Genomic DNA, 18,348 nt, shown 5'->3' on the forward strand with positions numbered 1-18,348 from the left:
CATGTCACACTCGTGGAGAGCCTATTAATACACACAGGCACTTCAGCTGGCATCTCGAGCCCACACCCCCGACGGACACGATCCGCTATCTCACGCGACACATGTATTCGTCGATAACGCGACAAGAAACCACACGATGCAGAACTACGGGCAAGCACCAGGATACCAGCGACCAGGCAGCACGACGGGCTTCACAGGCCAGCAGGGCGCTGCTCCACCAGTCCCGCCACCCCCGCCTGGATATGGAGGTATGTTGATCCATAAAAGTATCTGGTTCCAGAACGAGGCACTGATACGATGGTACAGCTTCCCAGGGATACCAAACGTCCGCTCCCCCAGCCCACGGTCAATGGGCTGCGCCCACGCCGACACACACATCGAATCCATGGAATCAATCGCAACAGCAGGTAGCAGGGGGATATAATCCGGGCACGTATGGCACCATGCCAGGGGCGCAGCATCAGTCATACCCTCCTCAGCAACAAGAGCAACCTCCCCCACCTCCACCCAAACCCTACGGCTTCGCAGCGGCGGTCCAACGGCACGAACAACAACAACAACAACAACAACAGCAGCAGCAGCAGCAGCAGCAGCAGAACTGGTCACAGCAATCGCAACCAGGCAACGGCTTTGCGCCTCATGAGCAGCAGGGAGGATATCCGGTGCAAGCAACACTACAACAGCCATATCACCACGCAGCCCCTCCCCCGCCTTCAATCACTCCGGGCGCAACATACTTCCAGTCTTCGCAGGGAGGGAGACCCAGCTCCATTTATGGGGCAGGCCATGTCAGCTCATACCCACCAGTAGGGTCACAGCAACCCACTGCAATTAACAACCAGAGCGCGCAGCAGCCGGCATACACACAACAGGGTACACAAGCGTACCCGTCTTTGAACACAAACCCAGCAGCCGGCGCATACGTTTCTCCCCCACCAGAAGCTCCTTCGTGGCAGCAGACACAGCATGCGCCACCTCAAGGCGGCATGGCCAACTACACCCATACTACACCACATACAGACACAAACACATATGCACATGGACATCATGGTCTACAGCAGCAGCAACCTCCGCCTCTACCTCCACGGCATGGCCAACAGGTTGTTCCTCTACAAAACCATCACCAATCTCAGTATGGTCATTCCACGCCCGTCCAATACAATGCGCAATCGCAGATACCCAACCAGCATCAGCAGCCGTCGGATCAATTCCCACAACCGCAGCAGCATCAATATCAGCAACCTTCGGTTGGGCATCCTTCATATTCCCCAGCGCCGTCGCAGCAACCACCCACACAGACAATATTTGAACAGTCTCTGTACGACCAACAAGCGCAGCCTTCTCCACAACATCCTCGCCCTCAGGACTCATGGCAGTCTGGATCTCCAGCCCCAGAGCCTAACTATCAATACAATAGACCGCAGACATACGAGTCTCAGCTACCACCCTCGCAAACAGGGTACCAAGCGCAAGAACCAGTTCCACCGCAGCAATATTCCCAGATCTCGAACCAGGAGGGCCAAGGAACAAAGCCTTACAATCGAATCGATACTGCTGGGTCAAACTTCTACCATCAACCAAGCCCGCAGAGTCAGCCTGTGTCTCCGATATCGAATCGGCCTAGTGTGAGCTCCGCCTCTGGCTACCAGCCTATCTCTGGGCGCACCGACTCAGTGAGCTCGATAGCTTTGGCCAATCTCTATGCACAACGCGCAGAGAATAAGACATCCTCACCAAAACCTCTCGGACAGAAGCTACCCGCGTCACCTCCACCTAGAGATGACAAGTCCAAGTTTAGTGTTCTGGCTGCCGGTGCACCTTCTGATTGGGAACACCTAGGTGGCAGTGAGGAAATTGACGACGAAGAACTCTTCGGTGCAAAGAAAGAAGATAAGAAAAGCGACAGTACTCAACCGGAAAGCATCGAGCTGCCCGCTCACGTTCCGTCTCCCCCATCGACGCATGGGTTCCCCAGTCCTGCTGTGTGTCCTGCACACGTGAGTTCCAGCGAATGGGATGAAGGCTTTACACCTACACCGCCGTCTGTGGCAACAGGACTTGCTGGACGTCAAGATTCTCAGTCATCAGCTCAAGGGTTCATCGTCGGAGATGCAATTGTCGCGCCCTTACGGACTACTCCCAAACCTATACAGGGTACGAAACCCCCTCACCAGCCTGCTGCGTTGATGACTGGGTCTGGCTCCGCAGAGGATGGATGGGATACGTCGCAACACACACCTACCCAACCGAAGCATCACTTTGGGTCACAAACCAGTCATGAATCCACCGGCATGGTGTCCTCCAGCTACGACTATGCTATAGAACTGAAAGAGAAGGACGACCTTATCAACCAATTACGCGTAGATATGGAACGGGAGAAGGACGATGTTCTCCAACAGTTACACACAGATACAGAACGGGAAAAGGCCGTACTACAAGCAAAGATCGATGAACTTGAAGCTAGCAACCAGAAAGTCGTGTCTGAGTACGAAGCTAAGAAAGCTCACAGCACGAGCGAGATGGACGTGTTACGTGCACAGATTGAGACTATGCGAATCACCACAGACCAAGCTAGTGTCAATTATGACGCTATGGTGAAGGAGAAGAACACGGCGATTGACATTTTGAAAGAAGATGTGGAAGGGAAGGAGCACAATATTCAGGAGCGTGATAGTTCTGTCGCTGAACTAAAGCGCCAACTTGAAGCCGAAAAGGCGAAAGAACTGCCGAAACCCACAGCTGCTGGTCTGATACCAGACCTTGATCCGTGGTATATCGGCTCATTAGAGCGATACATAGCCATGCTTCGTAGTGAGGCCGCGGAACCGCAAGTCGAAGAGAAGGTCAAGATTTTCAAGGCGTTCATGAAAGTCGAATCTGCCATGCGGGCCATCGTCTCCACTGATATCTCAACACAAACAGTTCCAGTGGAGCCAGAGGTACCACACCAACCAGAGCAAGCTGCTCGCTCTCGTTCAACCTCGAACATCTCCACTAAGAGACAGGATCTGAACATCCAGGTACCGCAGGAGTCGGAATTTGACGACTTTGAATATAGTCCCGGTGGTCGACCTATCTTGGCGCGCCAAACTACGATTCCGCCTACAGAAAACTACCAGAGTGTTCCAAGAGCGCCTCCTTCAGTGCAATCAACAACAATCCTAACCCCGACAAGCTCCGTTGATGATGATACGAACAAGACGCCAGTGCAATCTCCACCTGAAGAGCAGGTGCAACACCAATACAAGGCATATGTCCCACCTGCTAGCATATCAGTTGACCCTGCTCCATTGAGACACAGACCAACAATGTCCTTTTCCAATACGCCAGGAGTAACTTCACCGTCAGGCCGTAGCAACAGTAAGGGGCATGATGAGATATTCTTCGGAGCTCATCAACCGACTGCTCAGACGCCTGCCTCCCGGCCTTCCAGTAGCGAAGCAGACGTCCCTTTGCCAGCACCATTGAAATTGACGCCGCGCCGTCTGATCTCAACAGCACCAACGAAAGAAGATCCGAACAAAGTGCTGAAGGAACTAGTATCCAAGAAGGTGCATTCCAGCCTTCCAAATCACCGGATTCGGAATATAAGGGCTAGGCTCGTTGACATAGGATCCAAAGCCAACGTCGCCGAAGAAATTACAAAGACGTGGGAGAAATCTGCATCTCTGAGTCGCCGCAAGAAGGACGACGCCCGTCGCAAGCGTCAAGAAGAAAACGAGGAGCACAACGATGATCTGTTCAATAACAACGAGATATCGTACGCGGAGATGAATCAGCTCGAGGAAGAGTTCAAGCAGAAAGAGGGAGAGCTCAAAGCGCATGAGGACAAGGACGAGTATCGTGACTATGTGGAAACCGTATTCGACCCCATCTTCACTGGGCTCCACGGCGAGATCAAAGCCCTGATGGACTTGCACGTCGAAGCTAAGCGCCTGCTACCGTCTTCCGTCGCAGGACTAAAGAGCATGGAAGGAATCGATACTCCAAGCACAAAGGACTGTTTCGAGCTCCTGAAAGACATCCACGAGCAAGTGGAACAGAGACACGATGATGTCGTACAACTCGTTGCAGAGCGCGATAGACGCTACAAGAAAACGGAGACGCAACCTCTGTACACCGCTGGCAACATCAGCCAGATGAAAACCGTGGAGAAACACTACGACAACGCTGAGAAGCAAGCTGTGTTCAAAGCTAAGCGCGAGAAGGCGGAGCGTGTAGGCGAGCTTGTCCGCCTTGTCGAGGACATGGTTGTCAATGCAGTCAGCACTGAGCAAAAAGAAATTGACCACATCGTTGCAGCTATCAAGGACCTTGAGGATGGCAGCGGTGATCCATCGGTCCTTGATGATGCACGAACCGCTCTTAAGGCTCTGAGGGAATCGTCCAAGGCGCTCCTCTCCCTTTTCAACGCGCTGGAGATTGAATCCAACAACGCCGATATCGACGCGGAGATTGCGCAAGTGACAGCCGATGGTGCAGATCCAGCGCGCATACGCGAATTGGAGGCTGAGAAGAGGGAAGCAGAGAAGGACTTGTTGGAGGAGTTTCAAAGGAGGGTTAGTGTGCTGGATAGTGATGAGGCTGAAATCGGGGCGTTGGTGCAGGGGAAGATGGGAAAGAGTAGCGAGGACGCAGAGAAGGAAAATCGATTACGAATGGCGCTAGAGGAAGCGAAGAGGCGGAATGGTCATGCCTGATGATGGTATAGTCTTGTGTATTTACGAAATGTGGCATTTTCTCATGTCTATAATGTGTAGTTCATGGGTATCATAACGGCCCCAGCGTCCGATCAAATTCATCCTACTTTACATGCTGACCAAGCTTGCATACTCAGAGACCACTGTCCTTCCTCTCCCTCACTGGCCTCTTTGGCTTATCTTCTTCCTCCTTCTTCTTCTCACCCTCACTCAAATGCGTCCTCCGATCAATATCCAACCTCTTCTGAAAATACTCCCCAACACCAAATTCATCGTACCGCTTCCCCTCCTCTCTCAAATGCGGCACAACGCTAACCTTTGCATCTTCATTCGGGCTAAAGAAGAACGGCATACTATACCTCTCCTCGCCCCCGATATTCTTCACTCTATGCACAGTACTCTGCCACGAGCCGCCCGTAACCAACTTGAGGAAATCCGCAATATTAACAACGAACGTGTTGGGTTGGGGGTGGACAGGGACCCAGATACCGTTCGCGTTCAGCACTTCGAGAGCTGGGTATGCGGTTTTGGATTGGCACACGAGCGTGAACCAGCAAAAGTCTGTGTGGGCACCGATTCCTACGTCGCTTTGACGCTCTTGGGGTGGGTAGTGGACGGCGCGGACGTTGGTCATGGGGTGCGTGGTTATGGTGTCGAAGTAGTCTTCGGGGAGGTCGAGAGCGAGGGCGAAGATGTGGAGCATGCGTTTGCTGAATTCGAACATGGATTTGTAGTAGCGGTAGATGGCTGGGCGCCAGAAGAGGGCGGACGGGTGGCTGGGCCATTGGTTGCGCGGGGTTTGTGGTGAGGGAGGGAGCGAGGAGATGAGGGAGAGTTGTTCTGAGTCGGTGAAGTCTTCGCCCATTAGGAAGCCTTCTTTTAGATCTAGATAGTGGTGTTAGATGGATGAGTGGTTGTGTGAGTGGAGGCAGTGAAGACATTACCTCCTCGTGTACTTGGGTCGAGTTTGCCTTCCAAGAAAGCTTCGTAACCCCTGAACTTTTCCGTCTTTTGGTTGTGAGTCTCCATTTTGACGTCGGTTGGTAACGCGAAGTACTCCTTCAACGCATCGAAAGTGTCTTCCAGTACATCATCGTCCACCCCGTGGTTCACTGCGTAGAAGAAGCCTATGTCTCGACATGCGACGCCGACTTCTCTGGCTAGCTCTTTCCTATCCTCCAGATCGTCCGAGTATATGCGTCTGAAGTCGATTTTTGGTAGTTCGGTGAATGTCTCTTTAGCAGCGGTGCCCTTGAGAACTGGTCTTCGACCAGGAACACCACCATCATGGTAATGGACCCATGTATCCGTGTACGTCTCCGTCTCGATAGTAGTAGTAGTAGACATATTGTGATAAACGATGAACTATCTGCTGCTCAGGTAGTCTTGAGGAGTGGGTTCATATAAAGCAGCAAGAAATTGCGAAGGCAAAAAGGTATACAAAGCCGGTAGTCCACTGCAGCGGGACGTACCGCAACCTTAATACGCAAGCCGACACTCTTCCTATCATAAGCCGAATCACATCCAACTGGGAAGAAAAACGTCGGCTAAGTTGAAGGCTGCACGAGGGCTCCTACAGACCAATCGTGCCAGCCCACGTCGTACAATGAGGCGTAGTTGTCGTAAGCTGGACAAACCACATACCTACGCATGAACGGTGTGGTGTCATCATGCCCAAGATCCCGAGGTTCACGCCCTCGGACAAGAGCGCATGCCGGGCAGGTCTATCGCCGCTCACCGGACTACTTGCCTACGTATGGACAGTGTGAAGCGGAGCAAGATCCGGAGCTGGTATAGGACCGATGCTGTGCATATACGGACCTCGAGAGGGTGCGGAAGAGTACAGTAAGGTTGCTCTATGCGAACTGCTTCGCGTACTCTGGAGTACTGCGTTTGTCTACCTCTTGCGCGAATCAAAGTACTGTTTCAACCCCGTAGATGGTGTCTCTTCTCGACAGTCTCGCATATCAGCTGAACGTTCGCTGGACTCTCTACGTCACCCCCTTACACCCCCCACCAAAAGCATGCATCCCAATGAGGCATTATCTGCAGCCACAGTGTAGCGGTCGGACGACCCTCCATAAAGACAGGACCATACCAGGTGATGGAGGAGCGGCGCACTGCGTTGATAGCGTACCGAGCCATCGGATACCGGAGTTGAGCGCGACTGGAATGGGTTGTTAGTCCACCACGTTGGTAGAGGGCGGCTCGTATGTGGTGGTGTGCTCGTCAGAATCGGCAGTTGGAAGTGACACATTCGCTCGGAACACCTTTCCTGGGACTTGCATGGCGATACTGCAGTGCAAGGCTTCGAGAAGGTGCATTCAGACCATGCGCATGACGCTGTCTTGATGGAACAGTAGAAGGATGAGTGCCCCGCTGTGGGTGGTTGTCCCGGGTTGCAAATCCCCCGCGCATGACGCTTGCCTCTTGCCGAAGACCCTTTATGTGCGGAATACCAGCATCGTCCTATCAAAGCATTTCGCGAGGTCTAAAATAACTAACTGCCGATGGTGCTAACGAGAGGAGAAAAGCAAGTATTAGTGCGCAAATCGTATGTAAGCGGTGAAGGGACTGTATGAATGTTGGGATCGGCCATGTGATGATGTAATACTTGGGCACTCTCAGGCCGTTGGAAGACGCCTGCGTAGTATGCATGGACGCCCAATCAACACACTATCGTGATGAGAAAGCACGCTATCTCGAAAGAATGGCATGGCAGCCGCATCGAAAAGCTGATTAGCCAAGCATGGCAGTCAGTAGGATGATCAAGCAACTGAATACCATTATGCTAGTTAGGTTAGACAATGTTGAAAATCATAGAAAGATACACCAACTCCTCCGCCCACAGACCAAAAGCCTTGCAATTCCGGGGATATCATGAACCGTAAAAGAGAAACCGAAAGCCTCATCGACTACTCCAGGTAGGCAGCGCATCATACACGACTACAATGTACCATGATGTCGTTGACCGCTGAACAGGTCAGACTTATTTCTTGCCCAACTTGTTCAACAAATCCTTGCCCTTGCCGAGCAGGCCCTTGCCGTTGTCCTCGCGCTTCTCGTCCTCGCTCTTGCGCTTAGCCTCGGCGCTCTTTCGCTGTGCGGGTTGTCCATCACCGATAATGTTGGCGGCACCTCCACGACCGTAGTGCTTGGGGCCTTGTGGCTCTGGGTGCGGCTTACTTTCGACGTCTTGGGCAGCGCGCGCAAGGTCAGGACGCTCGGGGTCGTTGCGCGCCATGTTTCCAGTTCCACCTCGGCCCGTGGTGTAGGTGTTGGACTTGAGGGTTGGGGTGACGAGATCTTCTGGCTTGGGGTAGTTGGTAGGGTCGTCTTTTGCGATGTTGCCTGCAAACGTCAGTGGTCGCTTAGACGCAGAAGCTGGTGAACAATCGCAGGCACTCCAAGGACTGCTTTGGCTATGCGACAGAGGGAGGCAGTCTTTGCGCGCTGGTGTGCGCTGCAAAGACAGACAGACCCAGCCGTTCCACTGCAAGCGTCGCGGAGTCGCGCTTAACGTCTGGAGGAAAGTATAGGTAGGCTTACCAGCACCTCCGCGCCCGTGCGACGCAACACGCTGGTACTCGTTCGGTCGAGTGGTCATCCTGGGCGAATTGTTGTTGTAATGAGCTTTGGGAGCACGATTGATAGCAGGCTGCTGTTGCAGGAGTGTGTTCGCTGGCGCAAACCGTGAAGTCGCAGCGGTTACTTGGGTACAAAGCGTCAAGGTGAGAGAGATTGAGCAAGGCCCAAGTGATGACGCGATGGCAGTCACAACACTTCTTATATTGACCGTGCTCTTGGCTCTTCCGCGACCAGCAAGCCAGGCGCAAGGACAAGACTTTCAAGGACTGTGCTCCGTTTTGCACGCCAGAAGGAATCGTGGTCGCTGAAGACCTTGGTGACAAGCACCAGTCGTCTGCTCGCGCCTGGGCACGACGCGCCGGTGGTGCTCATTCTGGTTGACTAGGCGGCACGTTGCTTTCTGAGCCGTGAAAATCTCCATGCTGTGCGCGTGCGTGACTCTGTTTTTGGGTTTCTGTGACTAACGTCTAGTTGCTGCTGCGGGGTCTATAAGCCGAGCACTATGGGCGGGAGAACGTCATGCTCGAGTCGAAAGACGAGATCTGGGAGTCGGTAACGAGGTCATCAGGTATTTTGAGAATGTACAAAAAGCTGCCTGGAGGTTTGCTTACGACGCAAATGCGCGCATATATGATACAGGCACCCACGGGGAGCAGAAGCAAGCATGTAGGCGCGTCCACGCGGTACAGTAATCTCATTATCTATGCCAAGGCTTGGGCCAGGCAGCGTGGGGTAGAGACACAGATACGCGAGCGAACGCCCAGCAACAATCTCATCAACCTTAACACTTTTTTTCTAATTAACATCACAGCCCAGTTTCAGTGCGGAAAGTCTTTTCAAACTTGAAGTTGTGTGATTGTCATAGCCACGGGGTGTGGCTACTCATTATCTAGTCTATGATACATGTCGTATGGAAGCGAATCCAATAATGCATCGACGCAATGCCCATCTATCTCGCCTGGAAGGCGCCAAACGAAAACCCGGCTATGAAGTAGCCCTGCTTTCTATGAAAACGCCGTCTATATCCCCAGAAAGCAATCGCTGTCATGCCCATCGCACAGTCTCTTATTGTACAGCAAAAGAATACCCCAAACGCCCAAGATGCAATTGATGTTACAGAATCATAAAGAAGTCGATGTCGAGGCAGGAAATGGTGTACCGGAAGGACGATGCGATGTTGCTGCTAGTTCAGGGCCAAAGCCGCGAATGGCATGTGTAGGAGTCGTTGGTGTTGTAGTTGTTTATATCGATCCGGGTTTGTTTGGGAGTAACGACGGAGAGATGAAGTCGATTTGTTTAGCTGAAGGAAGGGAAGGAGGTATGATCTGGTCCATGTTAGTTTGAGAATGGGCATGGTACAAAGCAGTGGACATACCAAGTCAACTCCAAGGTCGTTAGCCACCATCGCGAGGTTGGGGTTCTGTTCCTGCCATGGAAAGCAACATTGATGATGATAGTCTTGCGCCTGGGTTTGGTGCACCTCCGTCTCGAGGTTGGGGGTCGGCGTAGGAGGAAGTGTTGTTTTGCTCGAGGAGTCTCATGGTGGTGTGGTAGCTGTATATGGATTTGAGTTGGGGTTGGGGCTGAGATGGCTTGCTGATAGGCGTGGCTAAAGGTTGCGGGCTGTGGTTCGTGTAAGGTATGCAGGCAGAGTCAAGGTTGAGATGTGGTTGATGAGGTTTTAAGCCTTCGGAGGCGTTTGTATTGTCTATAAATCTATCCTGAGGCCTGTCGTAGTGCCTCAATTCCCGCCAGGAACAGGCAATGACTGCCTTCTTTCAGGCTGTGACGCAGCGAGAGTTGAGATTAATCCGCTCCGGTGATTCAATTGCTTGTCAAAAGAACCATGACTGCGCCACTGGAGAGGAAATTGAAAATGCTCATTGGGTGTGACCTGAGATACAAGGCGATTTCCAGGCTGCCTTCCTTCTAGCGTGCTTCCAGAAGGCTAACAGCCCTGTCTACCTCGATGGTGACTCCTTTAGTCACCGCCGTTTAGCAGCAGAGCCACGGTGTTGAAGCCGAATGACGGGCCAGGGCCCAATCTCCAGGCAGAAAAGCGGCCAGTGGATACCGAAAATGGTGAACTGACGTTCGGTGCCTAGTAGGGCTGGGTGAAGTTTGTGGGCACATGGGTTGCACAGCCGCAGCCTTAGAGCCACACCGCGGCGGGGCGCACACAAGGCACCCACAGGCAACTTCGCGGTTGGCCTCTTGGATAAGTAGCAGCCCCAGGTCCTCCAAGTCGCCTCGGTCGTGTCGTTGATGACTCCTGTGCCTGTACTGCTCACCGGAGCAAACACAGCCCGGAGCAGCATTCTCCCGATCGGTCGTTGCTGTGGTGCTGCGCCTCGTGAAGCGATCTCAGCGATAGCGCGTATGGGACCTAGCAGGGAGGACGGGGGCCAGGGGAAGGACAGCCGGATCGCGAGACAAAAGCGACGCGGTTGCACTGCAACATGCTGAGCAGCTTTTTTCCATGGCAATAAGGAATGCGAAATCGGTTTTCGAAACAGGACGTATGGTGCGCCAGCCGAGATGCAGGAGATGGTGGGTGGGTGATTGGTGGTGAAGGCGCAGCCTTTCTTTCATTTGTCGGCCTGGGTAAGCGGCTTTCCTGATGTGGCTGTTAGCGATGGAACTCCAGGACCATTCTTTTGGGAAACACTTACGGCCACCATCACCAGGCTGACCATTGCCGGGGTTCTTGGGTTTGTACATCGCGGAGACCATGTTGTCGGATTTGGCTGTGATAATGTTGTACGGGCGGTGTTCAGATTGGTGCAGGTGTGCTTAAGAGTGGGTAGAGGTGAGACTTTGTGTGAGACTTTAAAGATTCGCAAACGTTGTTTTGTATGGTAGCGGTGCAACAGGAGTGTCAGTACTTGTGACAGTGGACCGATAGCTGGGACATATATATTTAACTTCTGAAGTCATGGTCCTCCAGTAACTCATGATACTGACGTCTACCTTGGCCGTGTCCTCCATGATCCACGGGGCAACGGACGGGCCATCAGAGGGCACCCAGTACGTGGCCCTTCGGTGCGTATGGCAGGCACAGCCAACTGGAAGTGAAGCAATCGCACATTGCTTCTCTGGGATGACTCTTGGACGGCGTCTGAAAGGGGATGGAACAGGACAAAGCTGTCACCCCCACAATTCAGTGTGAAACAGCCAATCGTGGATCCGCCTCGCTGACCCGGTGTCTCAAAGAATCGTCGACAAGCCTGGCATCCGTGCCTGAATAACATAAGCTGTCGCGCCTATGTGAGGAAGGTCCTGGGGGACTAGAAGCTGCGGAAGCCGAACCCATTCGCTGCTTCACTCTCGCCATCCCTGCCCATCGAGGCCCGAGACCCAGCAGCACCCCTTCACAACCTTTCATAAGGTGTTTCTAGATGCCTTCTAGGTGCTTCGCCGAACAGCCGTTATGCCGTCATAGGACAGCGCGTCACCGCGTCTCAGGCCACGCGCGGTCCACCAGAGCCGCATGCGCTGGCGACACAAGATCACGAGGTTCCCGGATGCTGCTCCCAGACACGCTGTCACGTTCAAACGAGCCACGCCGCCAGTGCGCGCTAGGTCTGGATCGGTCGGCCCGCTCTCGGAGACGCAGGTACAGGCCTGGAGGGTGCGCCTACTGACGTCTCGCGAGCTTTCGTCGGCCAGAGAGACGGCCAGCCAGGGCTCCGTTTCATCCCTTTTGCGGATGACACCTGGGCAGAGAGCTGGACCTGTGGCCGTGGACAAGACTGGGAAGTTTACGCGTTCCCAGTGGCCACGCCCTCCTTCGGTGCCCGGCTGCGCCCCAGCGCCCTTTACCAATCATCGACACATTGGAAAACCGCGCAGTTGCTGCGACAACATGTCGAGGAAAGCCCTACAGGTCGCCCTGCAGTGCCCCTCAGGGAAGGACTCTATAGTAGCCTTTTGCCTGCTGAAGGACTCTTTACCTTTGCACCATAGCAACACGAAGTGAGCCTCCAAGGTCCTCCTGAGATCGCCACTCAGCATGCGCTGCACAGCCAGAGGACACAAAGTCTGAGTCGAGCACGAAGGACTACGGAAGTCCTCTGGTCCCAGGGGCTATAACCTTTCGGGTACCACGCGCGCCTCATCTTACAATAGTAACCAGATCTGAGACGATCTCAACTGTGAAAACCTTGGCTGGCGAGACTTTGAGTTGGTTTGGGTAATTCCAGACGCGCCGCTTGGCTGTAACTCGTGATTTGGGTTGCGCTTGCCGATGCACGTGTTGGACGTTAGCCAGACTGAAGTCTATCCTCAGAGACACTCATCTCGCGGACGAGGGTTAACTACCCTCTATGCGCGCATCTGCGATCGATGCACAGCGACGCGCGTGTGCCGTCATGAAATGTCCGAGTTGAGAATGCCATGGCCTGCACAGTGCATTGGGCTCGCCCCAGAAGAAGCTTCATCTCTACGGCTTTACTTGCTAGTCAGTGCATCGCCATAGGGTTATGCATCCTCAGGTACAACTGTGGCGGTCGCGCATCGGTGCCTTGTTACTTTCACACTTTGCGCGTGTTGATCTGGTCGCGTGCCTGCCCAACACAATGCCTTGGAGCGTGATGGCCATCAACACCAGTGTTGCAGTATTCAGAGGAGAGGTTGACAGAGAATGTAGTCCACGCAGCCTTGCTTGCGTCATGTGTAGATTCTAGCTGCCGGGCGATCAATCTTGCGCCATGTTGGATCTACGAGACCCTGCCGCCAGCCGCCAGCGGTCACTGCTCCACCCTGCCAAAAGCTCCCCGCAGCCACCACGCGCGAAGCATCGCTGGACCCCGATAATGAGAAAACACACGCACTCGCATACAACCACCACAGTCTCTACCGTGACATCCGAACCATGGCGACCAAGTCCAACTTTAAGCGGGCGGTGCCCCCGACACAGCCGTCGGTCCTCGCATCGCTGAGGACCACGCAGTTGGTGCACGATTCGAAAGCTGTATTGCCAGCCGGTAGGGAGACAGTACCACACGAAGTCCACCGTCTGACGAAACAACGTAGAGCTCATCAACGCCATCCTCGATTACCTTCCCGTCGCCGACATGTTCAGCTTCGCGCGCACCTCGAGACGCATGCGCGAGATGGTATACGACGATACCAGGTGGATTCAAAGACTTCGGAGCATGGGCTGCTGGAATGAAGCCGAGGCCAAACAGCGATTTGAGGAATCCATGCGGAAAAAGCTCGAGGCACAAAAAGCGGAGGAGGCCCGGAGGTCTGGTGTTGCACTCAATGGCAGCACCAACGGGATGCCTCTGGGGGATGACATACCTGGCAAGACAAGCATGACACTGTTCGATGCCACCATAGAGGAAGATATGCTGCGGAGGTCTCAGGAACACCGAAGTAGACCTCGCGCTACCACGCTGGACAAGGGCTTCAATGACATGACATTGTCACCTTCCGGAACGTTGGCACAAAGCTCGTACGCGGTGGATCCGCAGGCAGCTGTCAAGGTCCTTGCGAATGTACGCTCGATTCGAGGCATGGCGCGGCAAGAGTACGGCAAAGTCTACGGGGCGCTGGCCCCGTTCTACTACGACTTGGAGAGGTCAAGAAGTCATACAGACCCTATTCTATTTCGGACCTACCGCGATCCCGAGCAACAGGCTCAGATGCTGGCGCAGCTCAAGATATTTGCAAAAAGTGATTATGCGCAAGGTTGGAGCCAGCGCGAGGAGAAACTAGACACGATGACTGGCATCTTCGAGAATGCTGTACTCCGAGAGTTTGAGCAAGGCTATGCAGACAAAGACTTTGACGGACGTATGAAGAGATTTGCTACCGTCCTCGTGGCTCTAAACGGCGGCGCGGCATGTTTGGACTCTTTTATTCACAATCACCCTTTGATGTTGGAGAAAGAGAAGCTCGGTGACCCTGCAGATTGCCTACGCAACGAAGTGCTGACACTGGAACCATCCCATGAGTTTTTCAGAGGACTGGCAAGTGCGCTCAACGAAGAAGCAGACATTATCGATCGTGTCTTTCCCCCCACTGTCGACGTGCTACAAACCTTCTTTGAGCGCGTTGCGGATGACGTCATCGCCGAATATCTCACGACTTTATTCGACGAGGCTCACGATGTAAGCATCGAAGCATACCTGAAAGCCGTTGCGGGACTCTATGAGCAAGCCCTACAACTTGCAGTCTCATTACATCCTACCAACGCATCGAAGCCCGATTTCCGCGAAGAGGCCATGCGCATCGTGTCTCGTTGCTTTGAGCAACACATCGACCTTTACCTACAAGAGGAATTAGATTACTTCAAGCGAAAGTCAGCTGCAGAGGTCGACCTGTGGGAGAAGCGTTTAATGGAAGAAGAGCAGAGCACCGAAACGTTATACATGGCCAATGTCAACAGGAAAGCTGTTAAACAAGACTTTCTATCATCCTTCAAGAAGGTGGTCATGATGCCGGTCAATGTACTCCCAACTATTGGCGGCTCTAGTGCTAGCAAGCCCAACGAAAGCGTAACTGGCATGAACGGCACTAATACTTTGGACCCTACCTCAAGACTCGGTACTCCTCTTTCTGGTGAACGGTCGCCTACGCCGCGAATCGAAGCCCCGACCACTGAACTTGCCGCCAAGGCAGCAATCATGAACTCGCGTTTAGAGGGCATCCGATCGCTGTTTAGTATCGAAGTGGCGCTGAACCTGACACACATGGCCAAGTCCGGGTTGGAAAGAGCCGCGCGATTTGTTAGACTTGGTGGCCAATCTGGTGAAGAGGCGAAGGAACAATCTGAGCAGATCTTTATCAACCTAGTCCAGATTCTCGGCAACCGCCATATGAAGTTGGGTTTCGACAAGGCTGTCAGTCATTTGGCTGACTACAAGCCGCGAGAAGTCGCGGATCATAGCAAAGAGGGCGTTGCGCCACTGGTAGCATTTTTGGAACTGGTCAACGTTGGGGACTTGATCCAACAGATGGTTGAGGTGTTCTATCTCCAGGAGCTTGTGGCTGCCAATTTGACCGACCGCGACGATTTCCTCAGCCTTGCCGCAAAGGAGAAGAAGCGCTTTGAGGCTATGCTGGACGAACGTGTCGCTGCAGGTCTCAACAAGGGTATCGATGTGCTGATGGACGAAGTGGAGTATCTCTGCGGCACTACACAACACCCATCCGACTTCAATCCTCCCGTTGGGCCCAACGGGCAGGTGCATATGTCCGACATTGGACCTAGCCAGACGGCAACGAAGATTGTGGAAGTTGTTTCGTCACACACAAACATGCTCATCGGCAGCACAGACAAGAACGTCCTGGACGTCTTCAACCAAGAAGTTGGTGTGCGCTTGTTCACTGCTCTCTGCAAGCACTTGAAACGTCAGAGAATCAGTGTGGATGGCGCCATCAAACTCATCAGGTATGACACATGATCCGTAGACCTAGACATGAACTAATCCCAGCAGTGACATGAATGCATACAACGCGTACATCGTATCGCTGCGCAATAAGCCCCTTATGCAGTACTTCGCCGCGCTTCGCGAACTCTCTCAGATATATCTCATCGACGCAAAGGAAGCGAAAGAGATCGCTACCATCATTGCCGACACGGACAGATACCACGGCATATTCCGAGCAGAAGAGGTGTATGAGTTCGCGGAGAGAAGAGCGGATTGGTATCAAATTAAAAGTGCGGTGGAAAAGCAGATGTACGGAGTAGGCTGTCTGGTTATGTGAAGTTGTTGGCGGCTTCAACCATGGAAGTGGCGTCGACTCGAATGGTTCCAAGGTTGAAAGCGAGGCTGTTGGACCCAGACTAGTGGCATACATAGATTACCGCATTTGGCATGAGAACCAACAAATACGCAGCTTGCAGCTTGTGCAGGCGATGCGATGCTTGACGGAAAACCTATATTTCTGACAATTGCGCGCGTGGAAGCGCTGTGAGACCAACAAGAGCGTCGGAGTTGCTTTTCTTTGTCGGATCGAACTACTTAGATGGTCGTGGTTCCCAGCCTCCATCGGCGTACCTGAGCTAGACGGCGCCCGTGCATTCGACTTCACACCTCATCGCGCATACTGCAACGATCCATGAACCTTAGTTCTGTTCACCTGCCCCGTTCATCTCCACGACAGCACCCAAGCTCCGCTGCACCCATTTTCTAAATTTGAGCCTCTTCCCACACGAGATTGCTGTCGCTTGCCAGTGCCTGCACCCCACTACGGAACTACCCTTTTGAGGCGCCCGACGTACTTGGCTGCCCGGGCACCTTCGCTGGCCCTCTCTCACCCGTCTTGGAGTTTATTGCGCGACGACGCTTGCCGATCGCTACGTGAGAGCCTGGCGACATTCCCGCCATACGCGACGCTCTCTACGTATCTTCTGCATCCATCCACATCTTAGGTCCCATTGGTGGTTCCGCGACCCTGGTACCAACCGCGGTTCTTTGCACGACATAGCCACCACGAACATCGCAGCTGCATCGGAGCTCCGCGATAATTTGTGGTTTGGAGACTGCTCCCCGCGGCGACCACCTCTCTACCTACAGCGTCTACCTTTGCAACTTCTTGCTGTCGAGACTTGAAATATCGCAGCCATGGCAGGTACGTGCCCGCTTGCCGTCTGCTACGCGTATGTCTACATTCTAACGTGTCACAGCAGACCCTCTCCCCGCCGAAGTGCAAGCTTCCTACTCCGTCATTATCGACGAAATCCTACGCGCCAGCGACATAAACACTATCAGCGCAAAGCGCATACGGAAGGGATTACAAGAGAGAGTCGAGGATGACCTTTCACAGCAGAAGGTTTGAAGCTCAATATAACATACAGCGGCATATACTGAGACTCGCAAATAGGACCAGATTACCGTGCTCATTATGCAGCGGTTCGACAAGTTCAACAACGAGCAGAATGGCGGGTCCGAGGTTTCTGAGCCTATACCCACAGTCGAGACTGGCGCAAAGGCTTCGAATGACGATACCTCCGACGTCTCCCACAACAAGCGATCGCCGCCCGATGACGAGTCAGCGCTGTCTGAGGTCGAAGATGTTGCGCCTCCTAAGAAGAAGGTCAAGAAGACCAAGGTCAAGGACGAGGATGACGATGCTGCATTCGCGGCGAGATTACAGGCTGAGGAGAATGCGCGCATGGGTAGGGCGACACGCGGCGGGAACACTAAGCGGAAAGTAGCTGCGCCGAAGAAGACCAAGACCAAGAAGAAGAGCTCGACCAGGATCAAGGATGAAGACGACAGCGACATCGCATCAGGTAGTGGAGGCGAGAAGAAGAGCCCGAGCCGGAAAGGAGGTTTCCATGTAAGTCAACCTCATCTAGTCTACATCATCACCCCAAGTCAAAGCTAACCACACCCAGAAACCCATGGCCCTCTCCCCAGCCCTCTCCGAACTCCTCGGCGAAACTCAGCTCTCGCGCCCCCAGACCGTTAAGAAGATATGGGAGTACGTCAAGGAGCGCGAGCTACAAGACCCGGACGACAGGCGCCAGATCCGCTGCGACGACGCCATGCGTGCAGTCTTCAAACAAGACCGCGTCCACATGTTCACCATGAATAAGATTCTTAACCAGAATCTCTATGCCGTCGACGAGGTCGTTGACTGATCCGTCTGGTCCATCAACTCATCATACTTTGAACTCCACGCTTCCCGACGCATACATGTCCGGCAAGCGGAAGAGCAAGTAAATCTAATCTACACAACCACATACTGCATCCCACAAACCCCACATCCGTCCTCTTATTACGACAACATCACGAACATCCGTATCCATCCGCGACAGTCACCGACGCTCAGAGTCACCCGTCGTCATCGTTTTCCTCAGTCTTACTTGATTCTAGCAGCATGGCGCATTTACGGTGTTTTCCTCCTTCTTGGTTTCCAGAAGCGCGCATCTTGGCCCCCTCCCTTTGTGTGTAGGGACTGGGGTACATGGGGTCTTTCTTCATACTATTGTCTTTGCGTAAGCTTTTCCTTGAACCAAAAGAGAAACTGGATGGATGGCTTGGTTGGGGAAGGGAAGGCAGAATGGGTATATGCTTGAGAAAGACAGGGGCAAACAGTTGGT

The 18,348-nt window shown here is 53.4% G+C and overlaps 5 protein-coding genes across 5 annotated transcripts; 3 read left to right on the forward strand and 2 right to left on the reverse strand.

The window, feature by feature from the left end:
* Positions 1-136: 136 nt before the first annotated feature.
* On the forward strand, positions 137-4,700 carry J4E90_002755 (uncharacterized protein; the record flags this gene model as incomplete). The annotated part of the gene is made up of 2 exons (XM_051432331.1): positions 137-248; positions 307-4,700. The coding sequence occupies 2 exons, from the start codon at positions 137-139 to the stop codon at positions 4,698-4,700; spliced, it is 4,506 nt and encodes a 1,501-aa protein (XP_051293753.1).
* A 133-nt stretch (positions 4,701-4,833) lies between these two features.
* On the reverse strand, positions 4,834-6,047 carry J4E90_002756 (uncharacterized protein; the record flags this gene model as incomplete). Its single annotated transcript, XM_051432332.1, has 2 exons — positions 4,834-5,585; positions 5,645-6,047. The coding sequence occupies 2 exons, from the start codon at positions 6,045-6,047 to the stop codon at positions 4,834-4,836; spliced, it is 1,155 nt and encodes a 384-aa protein (XP_051293754.1).
* Positions 6,048-7,689: 1,642 nt separating this feature from the next.
* Positions 7,690-8,307, reverse strand: J4E90_002757 (uncharacterized protein; the record flags this gene model as incomplete). The annotated part of the gene is made up of 2 exons (XM_051432333.1): positions 7,690-8,051; positions 8,250-8,307. 2 exons carry the CDS (start codon positions 8,305-8,307, stop codon positions 7,690-7,692), a joined length of 420 nt encoding a protein of 139 aa, XP_051293755.1.
* Positions 8,308-13,161: 4,854 nt separating this feature from the next.
* On the forward strand, positions 13,162-16,004 carry J4E90_002758 (uncharacterized protein; the record flags this gene model as incomplete). The annotated part of the gene is made up of 3 exons (XM_051432334.1): positions 13,162-13,273; positions 13,323-15,687; positions 15,734-16,004. The coding sequence occupies 3 exons, from the start codon at positions 13,162-13,164 to the stop codon at positions 16,002-16,004; spliced, it is 2,748 nt and encodes a 915-aa protein (XP_051293756.1).
* An 860-nt stretch (positions 16,005-16,864) lies between these two features.
* On the forward strand, positions 16,865-17,886 carry J4E90_002759 (uncharacterized protein; the record flags this gene model as incomplete). The annotated part of the gene is made up of 4 exons (XM_051432335.1): positions 16,865-16,871; positions 16,927-17,072; positions 17,124-17,582; positions 17,641-17,886. The coding sequence occupies 4 exons, from the start codon at positions 16,865-16,867 to the stop codon at positions 17,884-17,886; spliced, it is 858 nt and encodes a 285-aa protein (XP_051293757.1).
* Between the last annotated feature and the right edge of the window lie 462 nt (positions 17,887-18,348).

Source organism: Alternaria incomplexa (assembly GCF_024043165.1).
Source record: "Alternaria incomplexa strain BMP 0042 chromosome Unknown scaffold_3, whole genome shotgun sequence".
In the NCBI taxonomy this organism is placed as follows: Eukaryota; Fungi; Ascomycota; class Dothideomycetes; order Pleosporales; family Pleosporaceae; genus Alternaria; species Alternaria incomplexa.